This window comes from Numenius arquata, chromosome 17 (genome assembly GCF_964106895.1).
Source record: "Numenius arquata chromosome 17, bNumArq3.hap1.1, whole genome shotgun sequence".
Taxonomy (NCBI): Eukaryota; Metazoa; Chordata; class Aves; order Charadriiformes; family Scolopacidae; genus Numenius; species Numenius arquata.
Genome location: NC_133592.1, coordinates 438,840 through 459,812, shown reverse-complemented (window position 1 = coordinate 459,812; position 20,973 = coordinate 438,840). Strand labels below are relative to the sequence as shown.

The 20,973-nt window shown below is 40.7% G+C and overlaps 1 protein-coding gene across 2 annotated transcripts in view; it reads right to left on the bottom strand.

Annotated features, from left to right (window-relative positions):
- Positions 1-5,875: 5,875 nt before the first annotated feature.
- HELZ (helicase with zinc finger) overlaps positions 5,876-20,973 on the bottom strand; it is a 70,049-nt gene continuing 54,951 nt past the window's right edge. For both annotated transcript variants that reach the window (XM_074160040.1, XM_074160041.1), the window contains exons 22-30: positions 20,764-20,815; positions 19,744-19,937; positions 17,133-17,343; positions 16,574-16,650; positions 15,859-16,426; positions 15,248-15,488; positions 13,603-14,116; positions 10,538-10,790; positions 5,876-7,381 (exon numbers count right to left, since the gene is read on the bottom strand). In XM_074160040.1, coding sequence (XP_074016141.1) covers positions 7,050-7,381; positions 10,538-10,790; positions 13,603-14,116; positions 15,248-15,488; positions 15,859-16,426; positions 16,574-16,650; positions 17,133-17,343; positions 19,744-19,937; positions 20,764-20,815 — 2,442 coding nt within the window. In that variant the 3' untranslated portion in view covers positions 5,876-7,049. The remainder of the gene's footprint in view (positions 7,382-10,537; positions 10,791-13,602; positions 14,117-15,247; positions 15,489-15,858; positions 16,427-16,573; positions 16,651-17,132; positions 17,344-19,743; positions 19,938-20,763; positions 20,816-20,973) is intronic.

Here is a 20,973-nt window from a genome sequence, read left to right as displayed (position 1 = left end):
TCCTGTGCCCCCAGGAAGCCCTTTGCGCCCACGAAGCCCCATCCCTCTCTTGCAATGCTTCTACTGGGACAAAATATTTATTTCTAGGTGGCTTCTTATCCCGATGGGCCAACTTGTTGCACAGTCAAGTAGCTACTTACTCCCCTTCATTATATTAATGAGCAATAACATACATATTTTAGATAAACACATCCTGGAAGGCCTCACCCGTCTCATCCACGTTCCCACTTCTGCCAGGGCTGAACCGCTTCGTCCAAGCCCCAGTGAGGGCAATGGAAAGATTCCATTGAGGGCTGGGGTTTGGCCTGGATCCAGAGGTTTTTCAGCCTCTCTGGGCCCACTTTACTCACGGGGAAGAGAAAACACACAGCTCATGGCCGCGAGACCCAAACCCACAGACAGCAGCTCAGAGCGGAGCGAGATGCCTCCTGAAGCCCTTCAATTCACTAAGCTTGATTCACTCTCTGCTCTAAGTCGAGGGGTTTTGAACATTCACTACTTCGTACAGTCCCTGCAAGGCTGGGGATCCAAGCATGCGGATGACTTCATTTTCCAGATATTAAGAAATGCTAATGAGGGACTCGTGCATTAAATTGGACATTGGTATTCACAGTGGGAAAGGCACTGCTCCTACAGTAGGCTTGTTCTGCCATATCTAAATCCCTCCTCAGGGAGCTGATAACGTGTTTTGAGAGAGTTAATAAAAATAATTGGCCTTCATAAAGGAAAAAGACGAATATAATGTTGTGAGGAGAGCTGTAACCAGTTGAGTTTTCATTCAGCTGAGCAAATAGCTGGGAACAGCCACCAAAACTTCAGGAACACAGCAAGAAAACTTGGAAGAAGCGTCCTTGCTGGCAGGGAGTCATTGAAGTGAAATGGGGATGGACACCTGGCTGCTGCACAGCCTAGAGGAACACGTGGCCTGTGGGGATGGCCTGAGAACTGAGTGGGAAACACACACCAGGGAGAGGAAGGGCAAATTAATCCACAGAACAAGTACTACCACCAGCCACCATGAACTCCTGAGCGCTGGTCCTGCCACTACCAGACCCATGGACACCTTTGGTCATGGGTGCCGTGGGCACATGCCATTTGCCACTCTGTAAACAACATCGCTGCCTGTCCCCACGGTGCCCCGGGGCATTGCACGCGCCACGGAATTGCGAGACTTTGGTTGCTAAATCCTGCCACTGCACTGCAAAGCCCAAGTGTTAAATAACAGAGCCAACGCGACAGAAGACATGAAGTTTTTGGTTTATATAAGAGTGAGATTTGCTGTTAGGCACAAGGCGGGGAGAGAATCTGCTTCCCTGATTTTTAAATGCTGTGTTGTGTGAATTTAATGTGCAGAAAAGGTGCCAGACTAACAACCCTGAAGAACAAAACTGCCTGTTTAGCAAGCAGCCAGCCGAGCGCTCGGCACAGCCTGGATCTGCAAAGAGGTTCCGCAGCTCCGCAGCCCGTCCCAGGCAGGTCCTGGAGATCAACACCGAGCCCTCGGGCTCCATCCAGCTCCAGCCAGGCACCCGACCAACGTGCAGAAACTGTTTACAGCATAAACTTCATTTTCAACTTCACTTAAAATAAGTTTCTGCTTTCCATGGTGGGACAGTGCCCCTTTGAATGCTGTATTATTTTTACAACTTAAATATTAGGCTGTATAGCTTAAGTATTAGGCTGCTCTGCACCACGAATTACACCCATAGCAACAGGATCTGTTGTAAAGGCACTATTCGAATTATTTTCCCTTTCCATTATCACCAAGGGGCCAAGAAAAGAGCATCACATCTCTGTTTTGACTGAAGTAGAGGATGAGATTGTTCCTGCTTTGTCACACTTGATGGATGTTCCGGCTCCAGCGAAGCTTCTGAACACAAACCCGAGCCACAGATACCACACACGCACACTCTGCATCCAGACAGCGAGCTGCTCTGCTGCCTTCTGTGGAGAAATGCAGAGAAGGGAATAAACTCAGATTTTTGCCCTACTTTCTCTCTAACAGAACCCACAGCTCACGTCTGTTCTGGCAGAGCTGCGCCCCAGGGCTCTGGTCCAGTTTTGTGTCCACAACTGGTCTCACTGGGAACACAGTGATGGCTTTACAGCAGGTCTCCTGTGAAAGGATTTGCCCTTCAGGAAGGATCAGGTCTTACAGAAAATGGACTGACATCATCTCCTAACCAGTCTTGGGTAATTCAGATCACAGAGCATTTTCTGTTAATTTATCAGCTGCATATATTAATCCTTAATGAGGTAAAAACTTTTCAACATTTCTCAACTAAAGCTAAAGTTGCCAAAAATCCCCACATCAAACTAACATTTCCATCACATTTGCTGCAAATCCTTTTACTTTTCTTGAATGAAAGAACTTAGAATGAGTCAACCCTTGCTCCCTGACACAGCTCACAAAGAGGTACCGGCGCAGGTGTTGCTGCACCAACAGAAACAGCCCCTATTTCATGTCAGGAATATGATGTGCACAGTTTTCTAGGCACCATAGATCACCACCATCCGTCTTGACAAGTCAATTGTCCGCACTGTTTCTAGGAAAACTAGAAACTTAAACTAACAAAACAAATGAAATGAGTTGAGCGATGATATGGGCAGAGCATGGAGCATCACGGGCTGATCGCTCTGGAAACGTGCGGGCTCCGATACGCTTGAGTTCACTCTGAACAGGAAATTTAGAGCGGTCAATCACCCTGCTCTCAGCGCTACTTAGAGATATTACATACACAGCAAAAGAATTGCTTATAGAGCGTGATCTCTACAAAAAAACAGCTGAACTTGACAAATCTGGGAACAAAACATTAATTAATCAAAGCAGGGAATGGTACTCAGAGGGTCTGTGAAGTCAGTGGGAGTGTTGGCACAACACTCAGGGCTAGCAGCCGCACAGCCCAGGCAGGTCAGTAAAACAGCACAACCTACACCAGCCGACAGCCTCCAGGAGACAACAGGGAGAATCACAGAATGGTCAGAGTTGGAAGGGACCTTAAAGATCATAGAGTTCCAACCCCCAGGCCCTGGGCAGGGACACCTCCCACCAGACCCGGTTGCTCAAAGCCCCGTCCAACCTGGCCTTGAACCCCTCCAGGGATGGGAGGCGAGAGCTTTGGTTCTAACCAGCCAGCCTTTCTGCAAAACAGCTGTTTATTAGTTGTGGTGGGGAACCCTTCAGGCTGCCGTTTGAACGGCAGCCGAGCAGCGGCAGGGTGAGGGTTTAGGCTGGAGAACAGGGGGGAACGGTCCCCATGACACGCTCTTGGTTATGAGGAGCTGGGCACTGTGGGCAGACCCCAGTGTCCCCCCCAGTGTCCTCCAGAGAGGGGAGCCGGGTACACGGAGGCACCCCCAGAGCACTGCCCGGGCCCCGGCTGCAGCAGAGCTCCCTCCAGAACCGCTGATGCCGCCGGCAGGACGGGCAGGGGCAAAGGGGGCAAGCTGGGGGCACGCACAGTCACAGTTCACGACATAACAGCGCTCCCGCCAGACCATACCACCAAAGGTGAGGATGTCACCCAGAATCCATCGCCCCGAGACCACCGTGCCCACGGCAGCATCTCCTCTGGTTCCTGCTGCTGGCTCAGCAAGGCCAAATCTACAGCCTGCAGCGCCCTAAGAATTCAGTCTTCAGACACACACAGGGAAACCTGCCCGTGGCACCCAGTAAGGAGCTTTTTAAAGGGTAGGAGATCTATTTGAAATGAAAAAAAATTTAATTTTTTAGAGTTCAAATAATTTTTAAAAAAAGTTTCTCTCAATTCTTTATTAGTTCTTAACACCGCACTGACAACCTCCCATGAGACATTCTGGTATTTCTCATGAAAAATTGGAATTAAAGAGAATAAAACCGGAACTTATTCCTGATATTAAATATGAGCTTTCTAAATTTAGATCAGGATGACCCCATCATTTACATTTTCCCCAGAAAACAACGGGGGGTTATTCCTGGACAAGGAGCGAGGGATTTGGCACCAACTGTACTTTTAAGTGTGACATTTTAGCTATAAAAAAGTCAGAGCCAAATACTCCATTGTACATGCCCAGGTCTCCATTAATTTCCTCTGAGTTGAGACAATTTACACAAACCAAGAATCTAAACTCATAATTTTGAATTTTTGTAACTGCAGCAGTTCCATATTTACAGCACAGCCTGAGCCAGCATGCTCCGGAGTCACCTGTGAGCCTTAATTTGATTTTAATAAGAGTTCGATTAAAGCCCCAGAAGAGTTTACAATACAGTTTTGAGGTTTTTTTAAACAGCTATGGCTTCAACAAACATTGGATAATTTGCTCTAAAATCAAAAGCTCTCGCTCAGGGCTACATACATGACATATAATGGCTAGACAAGGCATTTCAAAATAAATAATCTTTTGGAAAAAAAGTAACTCTAAGAAATGCAACTGATTCATGCTAAACATTTCCAAAGCTGACAGTCAGAACTCTACTACACCATCCCCAAACTCCTGGGTGAGAGCACTTCTGAAATTTTAGAACCAAAGCCAGCAGAGATTTGCATAAAGTTGTAGAATTGAAATCCTAAGTCAGAGAGAAAATGCTCCTTTATCCATAATACTTTCAGTGCAGATAAATTGCCAGTGCAAAACAGAATAAAATGTGGCAAGATGCAACCATCTCCCCCTTAACTAATGGACAGATAGCAGTAAATTAACAAGTGACGTTTATTAGTTTAATATTCAAATATAGTGAACAGAATCAAAAGACTGCTCCATATAAATGAGTGATTTTGAAACCCCTGAAATTACAATGCCACCTCGGAAGTGAAGTGCACTGGAACCTCCTCTCCTCTGCCGCCGCCCCGCACCCCGGCCACCCCATTCCCCGCAGACAGCCTCCAGGGACAGGGATGTCCCCTCCTGCGGGCGCCCCGGTGAGGAGCTGGCTCGGCTCCACCCGGACAGACAGACTGAGGCTGATCACACCGAGCACACCCCGGCCCCTCCAAACCAATCTCACACGCACCTATTTCTGCAACCCTCAGCTCGGCAAAAAACCCATTTCACAGGAGTTCTGCTTGATTCAAGGTTGCAGAATTTGGCCTCTCCTCATTTTTGGGTCCTCTTGACTGGATGCCACGCGCTGAAGTGCTAAGCGCAACTGGGCAGGGGCTCTCCCCTCCCCCAGCATCTTCTGTTTGGTATAGACATTAGGAAATAAATTAAGGAGTTATGCATGCTTTTTTTTACAGCAAAAAGAAGGAAAAAAGTCTTCCAGGTAAGTTTCTGAATCATGAACCAGCAAAGATTTATAATGAAAAATTTATATGCAAACCTCTGCGGTGTCTGAGTTTAAGTCAAGCCCGTTATGTAAAGATCCTTGCCTCAAAACATGAAGTCAAATGCAAAAAAACCTGATTGTAACCAGAGCAAAAATCTGATTGAATACAGCAGCAGCCACTGCTTGTTAGTACGGTGTCCCTTGGACAGCTATAAAACCTGAAATCGCCCCCACACAGCTCTAAAATTTCAATTCTTGTACGTAGTGAGTGGAGGAATACCCCAAATACACCCAGCTCAGTCCCTGCAGAACATTTCCCAGATTTAAAGTTACTTCTTCAAGTGTAAAAGGAGGATACTTTATCTGGAGGAACTATATACCACCCCGGCTCCCCAGCCGCAGGAGAACAAACAGTGTGCCAGACCAGAAATCCTTATGGACAAAGTTTATCTTCTGAGTTTTCATTCACACTTTTTTCTTTAATTTTTAAATATTCCAGAATCATTATTTTTTTCAGTTTGTATTCCTAAAGGGCCAGGTTTGTGGAGAACTCGGCAGAACTCACATGGATAAATAACCTGGTAACCATTCTTACACCCCAGAGATTTAGATTAATTTGGATACAGCTTTGACAAACATTAAATCTCTTCTTTAATGATGTTCCTCAAACAAAACAGTTAGCAAAATATCTGAATTTCCTTGTATAATGTCACATTTTAATGTAAACATCAAATAATGTACCAAAAGTTTTACCGGAAAAAAAAAAAATGAAAGCGGCACAATTCTTTATACCACTGGAGAAGGGGGGAGGAAAAAGCCAGATTACAAACATTTACACATGCATAGTGGAAAAAAAATTAAACAAACGAAAAAGTATTTTACTAAATTCACGCATTTTTTTTTAAAATAGTTATTAAATCTACTAAGCACCAACATACCTAAAAATTTATTTTCAGCTTCATGATTCATTTAAAAAACCTATCAAATTAACTTTTCAAACAAGCTTATATTACTAGCTTGTCCAAAAATAAAATGTAGAGTTTTTTTGGGTTTTTTTTGTTTTTTTCTTTTTTATTGTTTTTTTTTAAAGTATACCAATACTTTTTATCTGAATGTTTCCAAACAATGGCATAGGTGTCTGCAAAGAATGCCTTTACTTTACCCTACAGTGGATGGAAAATACAATACCACATCATACAGGATCTAAAACTATAAAAGTCTGAGAATGCAGCATCCCTTCACAAAAAAGCTGATAAAACTGAAAGTATTTAGAAGATGCTGCACCTTTATTTAAAAAAAAAAAAAAATTAAATGAATTTAAGCAGAAATAACATACATTTTTACATTAACTGGCCATTTCTGGTACAGAAACCCAGCATAGTATGCTAATGTTATTGAATAAATGTAAATGCTACTTACAATCTTCTTAAATACAATTTAGACAAACTTTTTTTTTTCCTTTTTTTTTTTTTTTTTTTTTTTTTTAACCTTTTCTGAAGTTGTATAGGTAACCTCTCGGCTGCTAGTTTAATGCAACATATCATTAACATTACACAAATTAAAAAATAACATGTGTGTGTTTTCCTACAGAAAAGCTTCCAAAAAACCGACCCACATCAAAAAAATGCAAAATAATGGGATATAATTAAAAAATTAGTTGCAAGTCTAGCAGCAAAGCAATTAAGTGAGGATACATTTACTAATATAAACAAAGGGAATATTTGCAACTACAGGTGAAGCCCCAACTATCTTAGATCTACTGACACAAATAAAAATTAAATTCTCTCTAAAAAAAATAATCTGATTATTTAAAATAGGAGTAGAAGCCATTGCTACCTGATGAACTACCTAGGCTAAGTTCCTGAAACAAAGACAAAGGGTCGCTATTCTTTTTTGTCTGCTCAGGAGGAGGTTTGGGCTTTGGCGGGGCCCGCAGAGCACTTGCGTAGGACATGACCGGCTTGTTCCCCACCGCGCTCTGCTGGCTGGTGCTGTTGGACTCCACAATCTGCTTGTTGGGCATGAGGGGCGGGAACTGGCCCAGGTGTTGGAGCACGCTGTAGTTGAAGGAACTGGACAGTTGGATGTTTTCCGCCTTCAGGTGTTCCTCTGGGGGCTTGACCGTCTTCGGTGGAGCTGCGGAAGGAGTAACCAGAGTTTGTCCAAATGAAGAGCTCGAAGGAAATTACAGTAGCCCCAAAGCAAGCACTGAGGGGTACTGAAACCACCCCTCCTGGAAACCACCACCACCAGTTTTCTGTACTTAGTCACTCTGGGTCCTAGGAAATTCCCTATTATTCTTATTATTCTATCTAGCTTCATTCCCAACCACTGGATCCTGCATCACCCTCATCACCCTGCCAAGCAGAGTGACATTATCAAACACCTCCTCCACATCCCCCCACCGGCAGGGTCCGTAACACCGAACCTGCGATTCTGTCCCAGGGGCTTCAGCAGAGGCGAACTGCTTCGGAATGGGATATACTCTGAACGCTTTATCCATGGAGACAGCACAAAGAGTATTTCATTCTTCTTGCTTTATAGCTTAATAGGCTAAAATTAGAATTTACAGCGCCGTATATAATTCATTCTCAAACAGCAATTCGGACTCCTGAATGCCAACCAACTAATTATTGATATTTTAGTCTGAATGCATTCCTGCTAATTGATATGTTCTTGTTCCACATTTAACAACTCCTGTAACTGTCAGAAAACATGGTGCTTTAAACCATAGGTATAAAACTGCTTTCAAGTGAATTTCCTGAATCCTGATGAGGTATCTTGGTTTTATCTGGAGAATTCTGCTGTCTTACATCGCTAGAGAAACTCGACACACCAATGCAGGTTTATGTTCTATCTAAAATAGTCTAGGAGTTGGGCAACAGATATATTCTGTAATTATTTCAGTCTTTAAATGTATGATGTTATTTTTAAAGTGCACATACAAAAATGTACCATCAAAAGAGTACAAAAGTAGAAGAATGTAAAGTATACAGTTAAGTTTCTCACTGGAAGGGTCACACAGAGTCTTTTTGATAAAGTACTCCAAAAAAGCATCCAACTCGTAGAAAAATTAATATGGAAAGAACATGAGCAAAACATTTTTGCTAGGGTTGCTGCAATTAAAAAAAAACACAGAACACAAGCAGGAAAACCTCCCCAAAATAACCACAGCACTCAAGCGAAGGCAAGTCATGACAAGCAGGGCCGGAGGTGAAAGCTGCGTGTGGCAGAGGTGTCTAACAGAAGAAAAAATATGAAATAAACATCTTGAATAAGAACTTAAATAATTTTCTTTCTATCAACAGAAAAAGCAATGCAAATCAAGCTCTCAAATCGCAGTTTTGGGAGGTGCCTGCATATAACACCACAATTTGCAGCGGCTCTCCCTGCACTCCATTGATCCACCCTGATTTCACCCAACACTTGTGCCGCCACCATTTCTGACATACGGGAAATACAAGCCCCTGAACGGTCTGGGGTCGTGATCGCTCACTCTCAGGCAACGAACCCACAGAACTAGTTTACAGCATCTCATTCTCATGGGTTTTTATTTCATGGATAAAAATCAGTATTAACCAGAAACACTGAAGTTACTGGTCATTAACCCTTAGCACTATATATAGCCATTTGGGCACTAAATATGATCTCTGTAGCCGGTGAGCTGAAACTGCAGGAAAGCACAGCAGCCGTAAAAATGGGGATTTGTTTGCATGAACTATTAGATACAGGGCAATGTTGCACATATGTTTGTTTACAAAACAGAAACCGGGCTTACCTACAATAAAAAATATTATTGTAGCAAATGCAGATACTAGTCAAAACTTGCCCCTTTCATTTAGGATCTATTATTCGACAGTAAATGTGCAGATACGGTATTTTTCACATCCACATACTTCCTCTGAGGACTTTACTCACAAAGATGTTCTCAACCTTTACATCAAAGCACGGAAATGTGGTACCAGCTGATCCCAGCGTAATCGTGCCAGGATTCCTGAGCTCCCGTCAGACAAACCACAGCCCAGAGAGCACCTGGAGACGGGAGCCACCCCCGAGGACACGCAGCGCCGTGCGCTCAGCTCCTTGGGTTTCAGTCAAAATATGAACAGATTGAAGGAGGTGCCTTCAACTTGAAGCTTTGGATTTAGCACAAAAGATGCTGCCATGAATATGGTTTTGTAAAATAACATTTTCACACTTTGGAAATGAAAATACGCATTAGGAACTAAACTTGAGTGCTGTCACCGATATAAACAGGTCTTTTTTCATTCAGTCTACCCTGCGTTTTTCTACTTCACAATTACTATACTATGAAATTACAAGATATTTTAGCTTTATAAAATTTGCCTAAAAGCAATTAGACCTTTTAAGGGCAATAAAACCAGTTTATAAATAAATTTTCACTTTATTAAGTGGTTTTAATACTTGCACTGGAAGAGTGTTCATATGTGTTCATATTTTTATTGATTTTAATTATCATTGGAGACTTTCAAGCAAAATCATGGAGAAGAAACTGTACTATCCTGGTAATTTTGTCTTTCACAAACATTAAAGTATGGAGAACAGAAGGATAGCTGCACCGCTCCAACTCTCTACTTGCAGCTTTTTTTAATCAGCAAAAAGTTAATTTAGTTTCTCTCTGCTAAACCAATCAGCACTGCTGCTACCACCAGGGAAGCCAGGTTCCAGTGTGATTCTTCCATGGTGAGAGTTTAAACTTCTTAATTACTTTGATGAAGTACCAGAATGTACAAGGAAATACAATGAGATTACTAATTCAGTTTATGTTGTTTCTGCCCCAGACTGTAGTATCAACAAGAAACATCATTGTTCTGAACACAAATAATCTATCTTGCAAATAAATCCCACCAGTTACCTGAGCTCCTTTCGGTAAAAACTCAGTTGCACTTGAACCCACTGTAGGAGTGTATGTGGGTTTATTAGAACTTTTGTGAGAAGACTAAGAAGCAGCATTGCTTTTTGTAGATGGAGAACACTCAACAGTTTCTTCTTTAGACACCAGCAACGTACCAGGATGTTAAAAAGATAGCAAATGAAAAGAGGATTACTCTAAGCAAACCTTTAACTACTAAAATAATGAATACTTCAAAAATTTTTGCCTAAATTTTGGGATTTGAAGAGATGGCAGGAAACATTTTGTGGGGAAAAAACCTAAACCCAAACCAAAACACCAACCAACCCTTTCATTCAGACGTGCTCACTCCAGCCTAAATAGTCTACTTAATGGAGCAAATGGAGAAGCAGAGGAGCAAAGACCAAGTCTGTACGTACCCAACAACTCCCGGGGGGGAACTGCCCTATTGGCTCCGTTGCATGGAATGTTTGGGTACGGGGCAGATGAGGAGGAGTTTACCCACAACTCAGGCGATGAATAGTTGAAAGATGACTGGTTACTGTGGTCCTGAAGCTCTTTACACTGACCAAGACTGTCTTGAGGAGTGCTTAATTCTTCAGAACAAGCCTGGACTGAACTAGAGGAAATTCTTCTTTGGTACAACGGCCTGCCTGGTCCTCTTGGTTCATACTGGGAACAAAAAAACAAAAAAAAACAGGCCTTTTGCTCCTTTTATTCAACTGCATGTATCAAATACCATTTGTCCATCCACTTTTTTTTCCCCTGTAATGTCTTATGAAAAAAAAAAAAAAGGAAAAAGATTCCCTTGTATTTAGGAAAAAAGCTAATACATTTCAAGTTATATGTTGTATATTGCAGTCACTGATAATGTATTTTAATCAGAGAAAACAGACACAGAATTTTAAAGGAAGTGCAAAGAGTGTTAACTGAGATTCCTTAATCCTTATCAGCCTTTACATCTCACACCCCTAGGAGGGAGATGCATCAAACAGCGAGGAGGAAAATACCCAGCATTTACAAATAAAGCAAAGGAAGCACAGAAACACACAAGAGAAAACGCTCAATTACAATGTAGAGAGGAAAAAAATGGCTTTCAGTTTCCAAAGGACGAATGAGTGACTTGTACAGCAGGATTTGGGGAAGCACGAAACATTTGTATACTGCATTTTGTGTATGCATGAGAAGTGTGTGCCCTCAGGAGAAATAATGCAGAGAATTTTATCTGAACCCACAGAAATGACTTGCTTCCATAAACCCTGTGGATCATGTAGATGAAAATTGCAGGAGCTCCATTAACGAACCTGTTGGCTTCAAGAGTTCAGATTTAAGGACTCTCTAAACTTTCTCAAGATTCAAAGCAAGTCTATTGTAATACAGTTTATTTTTAAAAATAAACACAGTATTTGCTCCCTTCTGCACTGTACTAACAAGAGCGCAAATAACAGAAAAGTCATAGAAGTAAATCTGTACTTGGTAAAGGGAAAAAGTAAACGTCCTAGTGAAATGTCATAACAAATTAGCTAAATAAACATCAAATAACTTGCTTGCAATGCCCCAATATGGTTATTATATCATCCAAAAAAAGAATAGACAGGGAAAAAGCACATGAAAGAAAACTGTAATATCTCGTTATAGCTGCCACACTATTATGATATATCAAGGGAACAGCATTCAGATATCCTGTCAGTCTGCTCTCTTGAGGATATTCTTCCATAACTAAAAAAACCCCAAAATTCAGAAGTTACTCCCTGAATAACACCCAAAAAGTATGCTTTTTATTGAGTTTAACAGGCAATTTTGGTAAGCAATCAGGAAGTTATCAAAGTTCTGGACACTTGCAAGTACAGGACCAGACAGAATAACTTAAGTATTCCCTTTGATACGCAGCTGAAATCTGGTTTGACTAAACGCATGCAAAAGCTTTCAAGTATCAAGTCAAACAACAGTTTCATAAATACTGACTGAGAAAACAGTTTAGTAGGGATACCAGAAGTCATGGTATAGGGGATACCAGCCCCCCTGATACCTGCCTTATACCAGAGATCTCTGTTAAAAATACACCTAAAACTGAATTTTGATTTCTTTGTGCATTCAGTCCTACCTACCAGCTGAGCTAGCAGTCTTGGTAACTTTACAAGCAAGTCTCTGTCTTGTAATACTTTTACTGCTTTTGGCATTTGTCACATATTTTGAAAGGAAGAAGAAATAAGAACTAAAATCAATTTGCACTAATTACATAAAGGCTCACTCTATTTGTCTTCAGATAGCAGGAGCTGTCACAAACTCTATAGGATTATTTATTAGTTTATTAGTGCTGAAAAGCCATTGTTCCTATGTCCCGCTGTACTGACAGCATTAACTGTTGTCACAAAGTATTAGATTATATACAAGGTGGTATGCCCTAATGGAGCGAGACACAGCATCTCTAAACGTCTATAAAACCTTACTACAGCTCTAGCTGGGCCTGAGGACACATTAACCTCTCTGGATCTGTATGAGACAGAAATTTGTAAAATGCACTGGAACTGAATTTAAGTTATTTTGCTCAGGTGCATAAACTAAATATTTTCTGTTTTCAGAAGTTGAAAGACTATTAAATACGTATTTTGTGGGATAGTGATGAGCAGGGATATCTCCACAGCTTCTGTAAAAACCCTGACAAAAATGCATCCCAGAACAAGCCACTTAACTTTATGTATAAATATTGGATTACATGCAGTCAGTGCAAAATTATCTGAGAATATTAATTCTGACATTCCTGGAATACAACCTGGCTCCGGCACACTCCATGTCTACGTATCATGCACTCCAGATTCCAACAGGGATTAAAAACTCCTGCTCGGAAGGTGAGCTGTCCTGGCTGTACGTGCTTGCACAGTCTGCATCCCATAACACACCCCTTAGAGTCCAGAACAAAAACAGATCCAGAGGGACAGAGCCAGCTCTGGGGTAGCAGGGTTTGTGCTGGACTCAGATCCACGCGGCACAGCTGGACACCTCTGCACTGATTTCCCCCAAAATACACAGGGTAGCTTCACACAAAATTGGCTCAGGCCAGGTGGGATTTATTAAATCACAATTTGTACCACGTTGAAACAACTGTTCTGCTCTGGTCTCAAGTTTGTACGAAAAGTAACTCAACTGCATTCACAGATTAATACTGAGCCAACTGGCTGGTTGATTCAAGCTGACTTTCCAGAGAGTCATTTCATGAGTTTTCACCCGGGGTAGCTAAAAAACATGCGGATAATAGAGCAATGATTGCAAGAAAACTCTGAGTAACATTCCAAAAGTCAAGACCTCCATTTTAGTAGAGATAACATTACACCTGCAGTGATGAGAACCACGAATATGCACAGGCTGAACAGAAAAGATTTAGAGACAATTTTTACTTCACTGAAATTCCCATTCATGACCACTTTAAAATATAATTTGATATTAAAATGACACAACAATTGCATAGGCAGAGAAAAACGCCTACCTCTTCTAAGCTGTGGAGCGAAGAAGCAGATACTGCTCGAGATGCGAGTGGATGAAATGGCTCCTGACCGACTGCATGCTGATGAGACTGTATCTGTATAAAAGGGTTTTGTTGCGACCTATGGGGCAACGGAGGTATACCATAATGAAAGCCCTGCCCCATAAGGTGGTTCTGCTGTAGGTTAGCATAAGTCCACGATCCATCAGGCTGCAGGTATTTCAAGGGAGATGGGGTTATATGTTCAGATGGCATAGAGAAAGGGGGATTGTATATTTGGGGTAAATGCTGCTGAAATGCTGGGTTACTGGGTATTTCAATGTCTCTGTTGTTTTCAGTGAAGTTAGGGAAGTGAGTGCTGTGGTTAGAGTTGCAGGAAGGAGAAGGGAGTGCTGGTGGGCTTCTGGGCTGAACTTGTCTGTATTGCAACAGTCTTGACTGAGGGGGTGGCATTTCAGCTAAGTCCCGACTTTCACTTTGATCACGGTGAGACAGTTCTCTCAGCAAATCCTGGAATCTGTATTGGCAGAATAAATGTATCAAGAAAAAGAAAAAAATGTTTTGCTGAAATCCCACTCTTTTTGAGGTGGAGAAAACTCAAAGCACAAAACACTGAATTTAAATATACTCGTCTTTGCACTTATTGACCCTAACTTCAAAGGATATGACCGTGAGCAATCAGAAATTACGGACGAGAGGATTAATTGGATGAAATACCTACCTGAATCATCTCAAAGTTTTAATAATTCTTGAGATTTCCTTTTCAGTCACAAGAATCAATTTTTTGTTCTCTCTTAAGAGACAACTAAGGTAAGGATTTCCTGCTTTATTATACAAAGTAAAAAACTTCATATAGTTAAAGAAAATTTTAACCCCTTAAAAGGCAAAAACCAGAACAATCCGGGATCCCCCTCACTTGCACAATATACTTCAAAAAGTAAAGAATATTCAATTCAGCACTTCCCAAATCAGATAAGAGAGCATTTAGATGCTTTACCACGGATATAACAAACCAGATGGAAAATAAAGCATAGTGGGAGATGACAGTAAACAGAGGCAATTTAAAAATCCAGCCTTTACAATATAAATGATTAAAGCTGATGACCGCTGGAACCATTTTTCTGTTTAACAGCTTCCTTTCTTGCCCCCCAATGCTCTTAAATGTAAGCATTCTTTTAAATCTGCTTTTAAAAGCAAAGGCTTTTTGAAAAGGAAGAAAAGTTTAGGTTTTATTGGGGAGCAGTGTTTGGGGAGGGGTTGGTTTGTTTCTTTTCAAGCACACAAATCTGAGACTACTAACTCAATTTGAAGAATTTACAACTTAAATAGACCTTAACTACACTCAGACATCTCTTTTATAAACCCAAGGTTGTTACTCTCTATCCATTCCTTATTCAGTAAATACAGCACTGAAAAGCTCCATAAAAGTATTTTTGTCACTACAGCTTTATTACCCAATATACTAACAGAATAAAGCATAACACATAATAAAAGCATAGTTGTAAGTCAGCCTGCCAACTATTTGAACCTTCATAATAACAGCAGCACAAAGCAATACCTTTAAGTGTCTTGCACTTGATCACAGTGTTACAAAGAGGTGCCCACTGCTCAATTTTACACAAGCTCTGATGACTCAGTAAACAAATACCTTGAATATGTTGCCTCTGTTTCATCTTCTGTATTACTGGCAAGTTTCCAGTTTGCCCTAACTTGCTGCTGCTGATGCAATCCAATTGGTTGCTGAGGAAGATGTGGTAGATGAGGATGGTGATGGTGTTGATATGGAATAGTGCCTTGACTGAGATAGGCATTATGTTCATTCCATTGCTGTAACCTGGCTTGTTGTTGCTGCCTTATTGTTTCCAAAGCTACATTTCCATGCATACGATCTATAAAAATAGTTTTAAAAAAAAAATTTATCTAATGCCCCTTTTTAAAGATCTTTATGTCAGAAAAGAAAAGAATACTTTTCATACAGTATATTCCAGGGCCTATTATACACTAACTGCATTGCAGTGTATAACCTGGTTATTTAAATCATATGGAAAACCATATAAACATGAATCTTCTAATAAAGTGCTGAATATTCAAACATGCCTCAAGCAGCAAATTATGCTCAATGACATTACTTACAGAAACTAACCCAGCAATGACCCAATTCAGAGCAATATGCCTGAAAAGGTAAATACCTCCCTTCATTTTCACTTCAATGTAGTTATAATTGCACACTCTGAATTTAAATAAAGAAAAGTCACCTACCTAAAGTGTCCCCTAAGGGCATTCCTGATGGATTCTCTTCAATGAAGTTGTTCAAGTGGGTTGACAGAACAGGGTTGTGCTGTGCAATAGGCCTCAAAGGATTATTGACTTCTTGTAACATAGGCGGGGGGTGTTGTTCTGAAATCACAGCATCTACAGCAGGAGAATGCGGTCGGTGGGGAATTGGATTATTAAAAAAAGATTGGCTGGGGCCTGCGGGGTAAGCAGGGGAAAGCTGCGAAGGTGGTGGAGGCTGCTGGTTCAAATGGTTGTGCTGCTGAACTACCTGGCTTTGCTGGGGTGGCATTTGGTTTTGTTGTTCGGACAAATGATTTTGTTGTTGACTTAAAAGGTTTTGCTGCTGTTGCAGAGGATATGGCTGCCTTGGTATCTGTGAGAGGTGCTGGAAGTGGCGGTTGGGAACTGGGTACTGTGAGTGGGGAGGGGTGAGATGGAGATTCAGCTGCCTGGGGTTAAGATTATCTTTGCGATGAAATTTAGCGTTTGGATAACCAACACCAGAACGCGACTCTGGGCTTCTATTCTGAGAATTTGCTTCTAAGTCAACCTAGAAAAAGAGAATGAAAAACTTTGAAAATGCATATTAAAAAAACCCCATAAAAAACATGTCAGTAATGAATAAATTCATTAAAAGAGAAAACATCAAAAAAAAAAAAAAAAAAGACACCCACAAATCCATACAAGACAAACCCACCTGCTTGGATTCTAGAGGTTTCTTCTCAGGTGTTCGAATTTTACTGATTTCAGGTCCGGCAGTGTTTTCACTTTTACCTAAAAACATTTAAGAAATTAGTTAGTTTCAATGGAAAAATTATTATTTTGATGTTTTTCTTCCCAGACACAGGAAAGTTTAAACTTATTAATATAGCATTTACGGCACCATAGACATTTCAGATAATTTACCCAAATAACACTTTTCCTTTAATCTCTGCACTTTGTTCATTAATCATCACTAAGTAGCTCTTCCAACTTAACTGCAAACAGTGGTGGTTACCACTGGAGTGCAGAACAGAGACAGACCAATTATACCCTCAACACACATACATCCCAACTTTGTTTACTTCCTCCTCTGAATGCCACAATATCTTAGTTATTCTATTTGCAACAGCAAACGACAGGTTCTTTCCCCAACTCTGCAGATCACTCCATGTCACTTAAAAGAGAGAATAAAAAAATTCTTTCCACAATACCCTATTTAAAGTACAAACTCCCTCAAAACAAGACCAATTTGCAATGTAATTTCAACAACTAACCATTTCGACTTTGTTCATGTTGCTCCTTGTCCTGATGCTGAAGCGGCTGCTGCTGTCCCAGCCCAACCGGTGAGTGATGTCCCAGGCCATAAGGTATAGGAGACCCACGCCCATGTGCCTGTAACAGGTTCATATTATATGCCATAGCTGCTTGATGAGTAATGATTCGAGGGTCAACTGCAAACCTACCCTGATACCCCGTCCATGGCACCTACATCATTTCAGAGAGAAAAAAAAAAAAAAAAAAAAAGGAAAAAAGATACAATCACGTTAAAGGAAGTACAGTAACAATCACGCTGATCAGTAACAAGCAGTTTTCCGTGCATGAGACGACCTGACACACTAACACACAACTACAGGTGGTGCTAAAAGGGGGAGCAGTAAGGGCAGACCTAGCAGCAAGGTTTTCAAGGACTACCCTGCAAAAAAAAACATTTGTATCAAAACCCATTCTTGTTTCAGTGGTTCAAAAATTCAGAGAGAAAAGACTGATGGATAAATTGTATTTTAATAAACTTTATATTAATCTCTTCTCTAAATAAATAGAAGTGGGTGAAGTTCAAGAAAATAAAAAGTCTCTCTCTTGACGGTTAAAAGAGACATTAGGCTGTGTCTCAGGGGGGAAACATAGGGAAGCCTCTAACCTGAGGAATTTGTTATGGCCCTTTAGCTGTGATCTCCTAACCCAGTGCTGTGATCTCCTAACGCAGAAGGAGCGGGCACAGCGTATCTCTGCACAGCAAGACTCTGAGTGAAGTTCAGAGGACCACTGGCAGAACCAAGAGACTACGGGTATTTTAAAAATGACACGGCACTCCAAAGTGTCCACGCTACGTGACACACATGTTGCAGATTATCTTCATAAATATTTGCAGGAAAATTCACCTCCCAAAAGCATGTAAAGAAGTCCGTTTAAATTTTAAATTTTAAATTTTATTCCTAAAAGGAATGCAAAGGAAGACAGCTTCGGATCAAATTAGTCTAATCTCACCCTGTACGGGACTTATTAAAAGGAAGAAAATGTATGAATAACAGGAGGGTGCAGGGAAAGTAACCATCAACACTCAGGCTGACAAAGCATCCTTTGCTGATGACAGCAGACAACCTCCTCATGTTTTTACCTTGGAAACTGCCTTAAACAAAGCAAAGAGATCATTTAATCTTACATGAACATAAACACATTTTGCTGCAGTCCCTACTTGTTTTAAGTGTAACAACTTTCATGCCATTTTTTTTGAAAATTAGTATTTGCCCTTGAAATGTGCACTTTGAACTTTAGCTTTAGGCTACTATTGCATCTGTACAATCCCAAATCATCTCCAACAAGCTTCTTTTCAAAAGCAGCAGTATCATTAGTACCTCAGTCTTCCCACTTCATTATTTTTAAAAATCCATCCTCAGGGAAGGTGAGCTCAAAATACTTATTTTTAATATATTTCTTTTGCTTGGAAATATAAAAATATATTAATCTTGGAACAATAAGACAGAACTTTTAAAATTGTCTTGGTTTGATACTAATATAATGTGAGCAAGCATGACAAAGATACAGCTGCTGGCCTTCTCATTGCATTTAAATTTATCCATCACACAGATTTCTAGTAAGCTAGGAAAAAGGAAAATTCCTTGACTTAGCAAAGAAAACCAATCTACAGCTGCCAGAGGATCTAACATATATAACTGAAACTGGGGTTTCTACAGCAAGTCCCCTATAGAGCATCCATAACCTAAATTACAATACAGGACTTACATAATTATGAAAAACCAAATGAATTTATGCCAATATTTAGCATTACGAATGGAGTAAAACACATGGCACAAGCGGGTTCCATGCCCTCCACCCCTTCACGAGTTGTGCACAACACACAGTTACTCCCCAACATCGCTTCTGCAGCCTTTGTTCTTCCCTCCCTGTTCTCCTCCTGGAATATCTGGCTGTGGAGGTTACAAATAAAGCAGAGCCAGCTTCTTTAATTTGTGTAAATTTTGGTGAAATAGTTTTATTTGTAATGTAAAAATTCCAAACATAAATGTTGGCTAAAAGACCTGATTAGGGATCTTCATTGTGTTCTCAAATGTCATTAAGGAAAAGGATTGCAGAGGAAACCAGTTTGCTATAGGGTTCTGGAAGGGGAAAACATCCCATTATGCTTATTTTTCTTATCACTTCACTTCAGACACCTTGCACTGCAGACATCCAAAGCTGGTAATTTAAACTGTATGAAGCCAATAAAGAGAAACAAGCGCTGTCTGAATCACCTATGTCTCTCCAATGATTAAGAACTGGACTAGGCAATTAATTCAGATGCAGGTATCTCAAGTCAGATTAGACAGATCCCACTGGTGTGCTTAAACCTAGAGCTCAGAAAATACACCAAATTACATGAACATGAAATTGCTTTTAGGCTGCCTGGAGTTAGTCGCAGGAACAACGTTTCTAAGTCCTGATTTTCTGGTGGTCCTCTGCACGGCCATTACTAGAGCCAGCTAAGCCCACATATTTGAAGTAAAGAACTGAAAAAGGCTGCAAAATATTCACTAACTGATTTTGGCATTCATTTTTGTACATAAAGTAATTGGGAGGGGAGAGTGTAAGCAGAAAATGATTTCTTACAGGCAAAGGCACAGACATGACCATATTTCCTCCATAGACAGCAGGTACATATAGAATACTTGTCCCAGTGTGTGGATCTATCCTTTGAACAGGACTTGGAGATTTCCCCAGATTGGGGTGAGGTCCCAGAGGAGGAGGGGGAGGAGTATATGCTCGGATAGGATTTCCAATTAAAACAGAAGGATTGGGCTGAACTGAAAAGAAAGAAAAAAAAAAGATATAAATACATATACAAATAAAAGAAGTTACATACACAAAAAGAATATGAAGACTACCTATTTCCTTTTTTTTTTTTCATCTTAATAGCATCTATCTTTACAAAGCACGTGTGCAACTCTAACAGCACAGGTCTGACACACCGAGAGAAAGCATTAATCAAATCCTGTGTCCCATTTTAAAAATCTGAAGAGGCAGAAAATAGGAGTTGAGATACAGAGAAACAGGTAGCTGGTAACTGCATTAATGAAGGAATGTCCCAAACCAATTATATATGCTGACAGTCAGAGTAGCTGTTAAACACTGCATCAAAAACTAGAATCATGCTCCTTTCTTTACCAGGGAAGACAAGCTTTAAATTAGTGCTTTTTCAAATTAATAACAGAATTATTACGCTGTTTCATGCTGCCTTGCAAAAGCATGATCAGTAATATCTGGATGTATGACAGCACAATGTCATATACCCAGTGCATGCGATATAATGTCCTAACTCCTAGTGCGAATACACTGGAACAGTATTTTACATTATGAATTTCAAACACAGCCATTTTCAAGAGGCCAAGAACAACTGTTGTGTTAAGGCTCTGAAGTCGGTGTGCACAACACCTATAAAGGGACAGCCCCGAAAATACCTCAGGTCCACTTAACAGTCTCTAATGCTCCCCAAATGCACACAAGAAATAAATGGCTTTCAAATGGAGATCGGACCAGACAGTAACTTGATGTAAATAGAGTATCAAATTCACTGAAGCCAAATCAGCGTGAGCTCAGAGGAATTCCTTCGGTAACAGCAGAGATACTTACCAATTCCATCAGGAGGGAAATGGTCGTTCTGGTTATGATGATGGACCTTGCCCTTTAAAGGGAAAAACAATCACAGTAATGCTTTTCATTCTTACGTAAACCAAAGCTTTTTATTTCAAGTGAACATTAAATATAAAATAGAGTTTGAAAGAATTTAGCCCAACATTTTATTCTTACACATTCAACCATCCAGTTCCATCACAAAGCTGG